This window comes from Trifolium pratense, linkage group LG3 (assembly GCF_020283565.1).
Source record: "Trifolium pratense cultivar HEN17-A07 linkage group LG3, ARS_RC_1.1, whole genome shotgun sequence".
NCBI lineage: Eukaryota > Viridiplantae > Streptophyta > Magnoliopsida > Fabales > Fabaceae > Trifolium > Trifolium pratense.
This window is the reverse complement of record NC_060061.1, coordinates 39,806,263-39,816,533: the sequence shown is the minus strand read 5'-3', so window position 1 is coordinate 39,816,533 and position 10,271 is coordinate 39,806,263. Positions and strand designations below refer to the sequence as shown.

General features: G+C 33.0%; 1 protein-coding gene across 6 annotated transcripts; it reads right to left on the bottom strand.

Moving 5' to 3' along the window:
- Positions 1-767: 767 nt before the first annotated feature.
- LOC123914011 (B3 domain-containing transcription repressor VAL1) lies at positions 768-7,887 on the bottom strand. 6 transcript variants are annotated; one of them, XM_045964977.1, is made up of 14 exons: positions 7,567-7,887; positions 7,097-7,222; positions 6,210-6,248; positions 5,961-6,042; positions 5,759-5,860; positions 4,391-5,052; positions 4,127-4,223; positions 3,839-4,013; positions 3,569-3,645; positions 3,049-3,471; positions 2,865-2,914; positions 2,230-2,343; positions 2,058-2,125; positions 768-1,671 (listed from the first exon to the last, which is right to left on the bottom strand). In XM_045964977.1, exons 2-14 carry the CDS (start codon positions 7,198-7,200, stop codon positions 926-928), a joined length of 2,739 nt encoding a protein of 912 aa, XP_045820933.1. In that variant the 5' UTR covers positions 7,201-7,222; positions 7,567-7,887; the 3' UTR covers positions 768-925. The 6 variants fall into 6 exon arrangements, with proteins under 6 accessions (XP_045820933.1, XP_045820936.1, XP_045820934.1 ...); XM_045964980.1 differs by having other exon boundaries at positions 4,391-5,007; positions 7,567-7,755; XM_045964978.1 differs by having other exon boundaries at positions 7,405-7,735.
- Between the last annotated feature and the right edge of the window lie 2,384 nt (positions 7,888-10,271).

Sequence of the window (10,271 nt, the reverse complement as noted above, 5' to 3'; positions counted from 1 at the left end):
AACAAATGAATATTTGATTTGTTTTCCTTATTCTAGAAACCAACTAATAATTATAATTAAGAGGACAAGTCAACTCCTTATTCACACAGATAAAATGGTCTTGACTATGTATGCATTGCATTTTTGGAGCTCCTTCGTATAGAACCTCTTATAAGGCTATAGCCCAGTTAGATTGAATGACATTCTTTTTGTAATGATATACTAGTATCAACATTTTGTTTAGTGATGTTTTCACTTTCTCATATTTACATCAATACATGAAATCTCATTGAAAATTGGTGGCTGAAAAAGAAGATACTTGAAATCTCAGTTACAATCAAGCTTAAATGTAACATACAATTTAGAAAAGAAAACATTGGTTTGTAGAGAGTAGTGCAGTAACTTTTTATTAAAATTTCTTAATTATTAATAAAAATTACTATTGAAGAATAATTTTGTATTATCAAAAAAGAAAATCTAAACACCATGTGAAGAAATTATAGTTATAAATGAATCATAATAACTCAATTTGTTATGGGTTAGTTACACACTTGGGCAACAATAGAGAAAGTATTAGGTCAAGTTTTTTACGTATATCTTGAATAACCGTGGTGTAATTTTGTCTAGAATATAATTATCAATTTAACTTTCTTCTCTTCACCAAGAGAAATAAACATATGGACAAGGGAAGAGACAAATATAATACATTGTTTATGCTTCTTCCATTCTTAAATAAAAATGACAAAAAGAAACAAATGTGCAAGATTCATTTCCATGACCAAACATACTATGAAGATAAAGAAAACAAAATTACATTCTTTTCACAAGAAAGAAGTATCTTTTACAACCCTTTTGAAAAATAAAGTAAAATATATACTATACAAGTACAAGTGAGGAAAAAAGTATAAAAATTTCAGCTCAAACAAGGGGATGGGAAAAAATTCTTTTAAGACATATTGTTTTGACTTTCATTTGATTGATTGTATACTTCATCTCTTCTTTCTTTGTTTAAGATAATGGATGCAATGCTTCTATCATCGGACAAGTGTCTCTTATCTTCACCATTAGATTGAGTGACCAAAGAAGAATGCTGCTGACCTTCCTGCACTTCAGTATTAATGGTTCTTAGACCAACATTTTGGTTCATATTCATACGTTCCGATAGTTCACGACGAAGTTTTGCGATATTATCCAATTGTGAGTCTTCGCGGTTTGGATCACTATTCAGATCTATCTTTCCAGCACTGGACTCACCAACCTCGGTTTGACTTCTATTTAAACCTCCCTCTTTTTCCAAAGGATTTGCATCATCTCTTGATGCTCCACCATTGGTATTTAAGTCATCGTCTTTTTTGCGAATTTGATCTTTCTTGGCAGCGGCATCTGCTTCCCGCTCTGACTGGCGTTTCTTCTTGCGGAGCATAAGAGTTTTGAACCGACGCTTCACGGTCGTGCACACGTTGCAAGTACATGTTGGCTTGTGTCTTCCTTTTCCACTTGGGGGCTGAATGCACACAATACAAGAGCAGCCTGGGCGATGTCTAGGATGTTTAGTGGTGGCTCCGGCTGAGGAATCAGTAGGGTCAATGAGATTTTCTCCTAAGACTGCTAAACTGGCGAGAGCATCTAAGCCAGAAGGCTCGTGTTCTTGGATCAACTTGCTGTTTTCTACAATCCGTCGCTTCTTAAAATCTACGAAACACCAAATGCAGCCAGAAGGTTACACAGATTGTCATTAGTGCATACACAAATTTAAATTTAGAAGCCAAGAAATTGACAAGCGCTAATGATGCCGACACAATTCAACACATCCAGACAATATCATGAATGCAGAACTTTCATGGATGCATCGTCATCGTTCATTATAAATATTCAATCAACTTTGCATTTAAAAAGCAACATAACTTTGACCGAATCTCAAAACATTTTTTTGAAACAGAAAATTAGTATTTTTGGTAATTATGAGTATTATGTTAGGAATGGGGATCGAACCCTATACCTACTTAGCACTCCACTCCCGAATCTCACACATGACATGCAAATTAAGCTTATCTAAAATACAGACAACAGAATCATACCTTTGCTGGTTTTCATAAGATTTTCTAATTCTCTTGAGCTCAGCTCCTCTGGTGCAGAACATGAAGATCTGACAAAATAATGTCCACAAAAAAATCGTAAAATATTTTATTACGAACTCGTGAAGAAGTGATCTAAATTCCAAATAGAGTAGTAATGATAATGATGAAGTACCTGCTTGTATCCCAAACATTTTCAGAACATGTCCACTTGGGAGGAAGAAGAACATCAACCGGCAACTTTCTCCATTTAGAACAATCATCACATTGAGCCCATTGTTCCTTCATCCTGGATAAAATAGTTAACATACTCAGATCAAAAGTTTAAAATTTACTCACCGCATCTTTATAACAAGTCCAAATGCTTTCATGAAACATAAATAGGATCAAAGGAATGTTTGAAACAGCTTATTTCAACTTACATACGACATAATATGTGTCTAAGTGTTCAGAAAAACTCGTGAAAATGACTTACTCAAACTGTTTTCATATTATTCAACGAAATATCAAACTGTTGTCAGCTGTTCAAAGAAATATATAGGTAAGACTGCCCTGTTTGTATTTACAATTTAAGCATCTATCATATAAGTGCTTACGTGTAAACTATTTCTTTAAAAAAACATAAAATAAAGTCTGACTATTTTCATACAAGCTATTAGTTGTTTTCATAAGCTATCATGTAGAGCTTATGGAAATAAGCTGAAAACAACTTATGAATTTGTCATAAACTATTTCCATAAACTCTCTGAAACAGTCTCACAATAAGCTCAAATAAGTCAATCCAAATATTGAAAAAGTTTGGACTCTTACCCAGATGAAGAGGCGCTGAATATTGTTCTCTTTCCAAAAACCGGGGGCTCCTAAATGAAATGAACCATCGTTGTGACATAAATTAGCAACGTAACATAAATTTGAACATTGTCAGTCCATATACACAGCTCATAATAGCTAATGTATGAACAAAATTTGGATTGTTGGAAATTGTAACACTTACATCATATTCTTCAAATACTTGGTCTTCAATTGTGACAATGCTTGGCTTGACACTAGGCGGTGGACGAAGCAAGTCCTGCGCTTCTTCCCATGTAAGTCTCAACTCCATAGCATCGTCATTACCAATAAGCAATCTCTTACTTTTAAGTCCAATATTCCGAGTCCTCTTCTTCTCTAAAGCTGAAATTTTTTGATCCAGTGAATTATTGTTTGTCATCTCGCAATTTTCAGTTTTTAGCAAACCAGCAGCTCCTGTACCCAAATGCGGAGATTCCGGATGTCCATTTAAGAGAAGTTCCCCGTTCCCTTTTGGTGAACGGAGAAAATCACCACAATTACTTCTCGATGGAAGATTATCAGCTCCACCAGAAAAGGTGGCTCCCTTTGCAGAAAGGCCATTAGAATGTGAAGATGGAGAAGCATCCTATTTAAACAATAACCGTTAATCATATTCACCAACAACAACAAAATGTATAATTCGAAGAAAATACCATAGTAAAATGGAAAATTTTGTGACCAACCTGCATATCTGTGGAATTTGATGACTTTCGGAAACCAATAACAAGTTTTCCCCCAGGATCTATCCGACTAAATGTAACTGCAAAAGAGATATCATTTAAAAGAATAGTTACTTCAAAATTTCCAGAAAACTTAAGCCTCTCGAGTCTCGAGTAAGAACATATCAGGTTTGACTATACATAATAATCCATAAATAATATGCAACGGATTAATTCTATAAGGGTGTGATAGAATAAGTGTGTGCAAGTATAGTTCCCTGGAATGATGCATACCGGTATCACCAGCACGTAACTCCATGGCCTGTATGCAAGGGGTCACACCCTCCAATACATACATCCTGCTGTTGTTATTAGGCCAAAATCTGAACTGAAAAGTCCATTCATTCCCCTTTACATCTTGGACCCGCAAAGGAAGGCCTTCAGAATGTGAAATATGAGGAAAATAAGCCTGCAATTCGTATACAACTTTATCAGATGTCTCATTAATATAATATAAAATAAAATCTACAGAAAACAGTGCTAGACTCGTGCAGAAAAAGATAAATAAAAATATAAGCAAACCTCGGCACAGGCTTTTGGGAGAACAAGACGACCAATTCGACCTGCATCACTGGCACTCAACACCTTCTCAAACAATGGAACTACAGTGGATTTCAAACTGGTAACATTGTCAAGGGAAACTTTCAACAAATCAACTTTATATTTTTATTACTGAAGATATTAAAAAAAAAGAGGTTTAAATGGAGTAACTTTGCTCAAGACTCAAGAGTTACTCCTGGAGTAACTTATCCATCCTCTAAAATTTTATGTGAATGTAAAGGATACTCTCCAGACAAACGCTCCAGCTCCTGATCTGTAATCCTAGGCCAATATCTAGGAAGTAACTGATTCTTGCCCCTCCCATCACCAGGAGGCCGGGCAATACGTGGTTGAGAAGTTGACCCTTTTTCAGTTTCTCCATTCATGGTAAGGCCAGTCTTCAATAGTTTGGGCAGTATAGGGCGAGATCTCGGCCCTTGATGAAAGGGAGGAGAAACTTTTCCTTCAAGTCTTCCTTCTATATTCTCTCCAGCAGAAAGAGGGAAAGAGTTGTTCCCTGACGGATTTCCCAAACACATATTCAAAGACGGCTTTGCATTTGATTCGTGCATGTTTTTCATCTCCCATGTTGGTCTATTATTTTCTAATGTAGAAAAAGTTAATGATTGAATAGACGGTTTAATCACATTTGAAAAACCAGTATCCCCTTCCCTGAATGAAGGCTTAACTTCTTGATTGTTTTTCCCGTTGGATGTAATAATGTTGTCTCTCGGAGCATGATTCATATGGATGGATTCACTAGCTTCAACGACTCTGCATAATTGCATAAGCTTTCCTTCATCAACATTACTCGCAAACAGTCTGCCATCAAAATGAGCAGAACTCATATCCCTTGCATTATTCTGGGTCAATGAAACAGGCCATTTAGGATTTTCAGTATTACGAATCTGCGGAAAAACATCAAATAAAAGAAACCTATGAAACTGTGTCATATAATCCAACTGCATAATACACATTATTTCGAACTATTACCGATTATATATGTCAATAACTGCACTAATAGAATACCAAGGCAAAAAGACACCAAAAAGAACCAACAAGAACACAGCAACAATTTGTTGAACATAACTAAAAAAATAAACCATTTATATTGGCTCATTTGAGTTTATCTACCGGCATAAGCACTCGTGAGACTGTTCGAGAGAACTTATGGAAATAGCTTATGACATGTCTATAAGTTGTTTTCAGGTTATTTCCATAAGCTCTCTAGGATATCTTATGAAAAGAGCTTATAGCTTATATGAAAATAGTTTGAAATAATTTTATCTTTATTATAGAAATAGCTTATACATAAGCACTTGTATGATAAGTGTTTATGCTACATGCACTTAATTAAGTTGTTTATCAAAACACGGCCAACAGATCATTCTTGGAAACAATAGCATATCACTAAAATAGTCACAAAACGCTAATCCTAGAGACCAATATTGTCTTCAACAATGTGAATAAAATTTAGTTATTTAGACATGGAGGAGCAAACAAGATTTAACAACAAACAACACAGAACAAAACTAGTTGCGTTAAACAAAAATTTGCCATAGGTTACAAATGTGAAACAAAATTTAAACATGAAAGTATCCATATTAATCTTACCATATTATGTTGGGAAGTTTTTACACAGCTAACACAACCTATACCACCGAAGTCAAGATACTCGAACAGAGATCTAGATACTATGCATCCACAGTGAATAGGCTGCAAAACCAAGTCAAACAGACTTCAATGAGACTTCAATGACTGACGAAAGAAAGTGAACGTCTAAATAGAATTCAAATAAAAAAGACCATCACTTTACCTTCTTGCAAAAGTTACATTCTCGCCAACCAGTTTGTTGACGGTGGAATTTATTACAGAAAACTGAATTCTCATAAGCAGATCTAGAACACATGGAGAGAAAACAAAGAATTAATAAATGAATTATTACTGATCAAAACACATAGTAAGATTATTAAAATTAAAAGTATAACACATATGGAAGATATGAGCAGAGGAAGAAATATATTTGCCACATTGGCATCTAAAATTACCATATTACTACACTTACAATGAGTCAATGATGTCACACTTCCATTCCTCCACAAATCTAATATGACAGAAAGAAGCCGAAAAATTAGTCAATATATGTATCAAATAAAAACGAAATACATTAATTTAGTCCAGAAAAAAAACGAAATACATTAATAACAATTTTACTACTAACAAAAAAAATTACTTATTTCTCAAGTCTTATCCTATATATCCCCGGGAAAAACCCTTCTAATTTGGTCATTAGAAAAATTTCCCAAATGTCCCCGTGAGTTTAGCTCAGTTGGTAGAGACATCGCATTTTAGGAGTCGGGGTTTGAACCCCGGACACTCCACTTATTCACCTTTAAGGGTGAATTTCTAGTCACTAGACTACTTGACCAAAAAAAGCAAAATTTCCCAAATTAGATACATTGATCCTCATCATCAAACAAAAATAATTACAATATTTCTCATTTCCTACACGCCTCCACAATACATAATCACAAACATAGATTCTTATCACATTATAGTATAAATATTGTTCTTAGAATCATGCACTTATAATGTTATTATTAACAGAAATGTACTTACCTAAAAAAAAACAGAAATGTACTACTACATATATATGGAAATAATGTTAGTGACGAAAATATAAGCTGTTTGGTTATAATTAGTGCACACAAACACAAAATCAGAAAATCTAGGAAATGTAAACAAAGATATAGTTGAACATTATTACATATCCAATTAGATTATGAAAAACCCAAAAAATTAATATTCAAAAACAAAATCAATTATCACGCGAATCAAAATTCAAAACTATTATCCCCAAAACTAAAACTACCCTCTGACTCTCTTAGAATCTAATCACCCCAAAATCGATTAATAGATGAAATTGAAAGAAAAATAAGTGAAATTATTTACCCGCACTTGAAGCAAAGTTGAGCAAATCCACCAGATCGTAGAGGCCAACCTCTCTTCCATTCATGAACACACGAACCATTCACGATACCAATGTCAGAACCCATGAATCAAAATTCCAAATTTCAACTGTTAAATAAACAAAAACCAAAGTCAAAATCAAATCAAAATCACTTTGACCCATAATTCATAAAGTCATTAATATCTCACATCCATGCATAAAGTTTCAAAATTTACATCAAAAACAACAAAGGGGCAAAAAAAAAATCAAATCCAAAAAAAAAAAAAAAAAAAAAAACAACGAAGACAACCTTTGACTTAACCTTAACACCCCCAAAACAAAACCTAGGAATGGGTCATTCACATGAACTAAAAAGAACACAAATTTATGTTTTTTTTATGTATCTCTGCATCAAAAAAACATCATCTGTAAATTACATAAGCAATGAAGTGAAGAAGAAATGGGGATTGACCTTTGTTTTTTAGAGAGAGAAAACGTGTTGATGGGTATGGGATTTGAGGGAGAGACTCTGTAGAGAGAGAAAGAGGAGAGAGAGTGTGTGAGTGCATGCAAAGCAACAGCAACAGATGCATAAAATGCATGCACGACACTCACATATACACCCCACCGCTTTAACCTTAATTAACTCATTTTGTTGCATAACATAAATGATAAATGCAACAAGTTGTTAGTTTAATTAATTTTGTTTTTATTTTTTTATTTAAAATTAAAACAACTGTGTTTTCTATTATTACTGTAGTTTGAGGATAGTGTGTGTGATAATGTTTTGGGTTGTGTGAGAGAGTTGTTTGTGAATGCGACATTGGAGAAGTGATTGTAGTTGTCTCATCCATGAGTCCATTGGTATTATTAGGTGAAACATGTGTTCGTGCTTGCATTGCACATGTTACATGTAAGGTGAGGTGGCATTTGTAAACAATAAAAAGAAAGAAATGGAGTTTATGAATTATCATTTTTTTTTTCAGAATTTATCGAGTGAATGAATTATCAATTATCATGCATATGCATTGTTATCTTATCGGTATTATATTATGAGCACAATTTTGTCCGAGTCTTTTAAAAAAAATTACAACAATTTCGATGTATGTTAAGTTAGATATTGAGTTAGGTATAATCAAAGTCAATCATTGTGTTCTACTCAATAAGAAAATTTTCACATTTGTCGAACAGAAAAAGAATTATATTGAAAATATTAATTAAGTTAATTTATTTTTGATAATCCAACAGTTTAACTAACAAATATTGTTCAAAATAAATTACATCGTTGATGTATATGAATTTTATTTTGGGTTATTTGAAGAGTACTTATGAGAAAGTTATAGAAAATTAAAAGGTGACTAACTTTGAGCAAATGAAACGTCAAAGTTGAATTAAAATTGATGGGAGTGTAGATACTTTGACGCTCAAGTTAGTATGAGAATATAGAATGAAAGGTTTATAGAATTATAAATGTGCACTTTTTGGTATTGGGGAGAACACATTTGTACACAATCGAGGAGCGGTAGTGTCGTTGGAACATAGATGTGTGGCCATTACGAGAATGCATCCATCAATGTTGAGTTTTGGTGTCATTCAATGTCGCTGAGTTGAGACATTATGATTCTAAAAAATTTGAGTATGTCCATTTTCATTTGGGAGGAGACGATATCCATATAATTGAGATTCATTGAATCGAGTTAGACAGAGGTTTGAATTGTGTTTACCTTTTTAAAACTTTTTTATTTTTATTATTAAATATTAAAATTAAGTTATTTATCAAACCATTTAACTTCAATTTAACACAAACAAAAGATGATAGGTTAAACCATAAAACTAGCTTTCTTTTAGAGTGAGAAGTTCCACCTTTTCTTTAGGCTTTTTTCATCTTCATTCACCTGTGAAGGGTGGTTTTAGGTCATTTTTTTTCCTAGAATCACCCCTCTGCATTTTTTTCCTTCTCTTTTAATCTAAAATTAAGTTATCTAATAATTAAGTTATTTAATAATTCTAATCCTAGATTTCCTACTTCCAAATTTGAAAGAATTCACTTAGTGAACAAGATCGGAACGAAATAGGGTGGAGTGAAATGAGATGGAGCGGAATGAAATAAATCTTCCATTCCATTTTTAAAAAGGAGAGGAACAAAATTGAAGGTAAGTGGTTGTATGAGATGAAATTCATTCCATCTTATTTCATTATTATTTTTCAAATCCAAACAAATGGAACATTATTCGAATCCATATCCCTTTCCAGTCCATTCCATCAATTCAAACATGCCTTAAAGGTGGATAAGTGGGATGATCGAAGTTCGAACTCCGATCTCCTGCATATATAATGAAATGTCTCTGTCAACTGAGCTAAGCTCACGGAACTTTTTAAGTTATTTTTACTTATAATTAAAAGTTCTGAATAAAAATTAAAAAAGCTTGTGTTGTTTTGTCAAGTGACAAAACCATGTATCTTATTAATTACTAGAGCTTATATGGTTGAGTAATTTTCTGTCCGGGTTTTTTTTATAAATACAATTTTGAATTTTTATTTTGAAAAAGTGAAATATTTGTCAAATTAGGACTTAAGGTAATTTTTTAATTATTATAATTTATACACAATAAAGCACCGATTTTGGTCCCAGAAGGCTAGGGACATTGCATATGCATATTGTTATTCAAACCTGATACTCCTACTACTTTTAAGGAAAAAATAGGATGGAAATAATGATCAGTGGGTGAAATGATATGTTATTTTTTCTGCAGCAAAAGGAGATAGCATATTACTAGTGGTGTTTGGGGTATATACATGTAATGCTAAGTCGCAGCTGTTGGGTGTTAGAGGTTTCAGTTTATTTCTCTCATTCGATAGCTTCGAGCTGTTAATTGAAATATTGTTGATTTGGTGAATGAATTTGATGGCAATGTTTTTGTTGTTTTGAAGACATTCTGCATAAGGCAGAGTTATTGATGTATGTATGTTTGTTTGTCATACGCTTGTATTTTGTGTTATGCTCTTAAAAAAAAAAAAAAAAAAACATACGAATGATATTTTATGATTGGTTAACCGCGTAAAAAGTTCTGCATCGAAAGTGCATCAAAATTAATCTTTATGGTACATACACGTAAATTTTTTACACCAATGTTCAATAAAAATTCAATATTTCGCAATTATTTATGAATTGCGGTT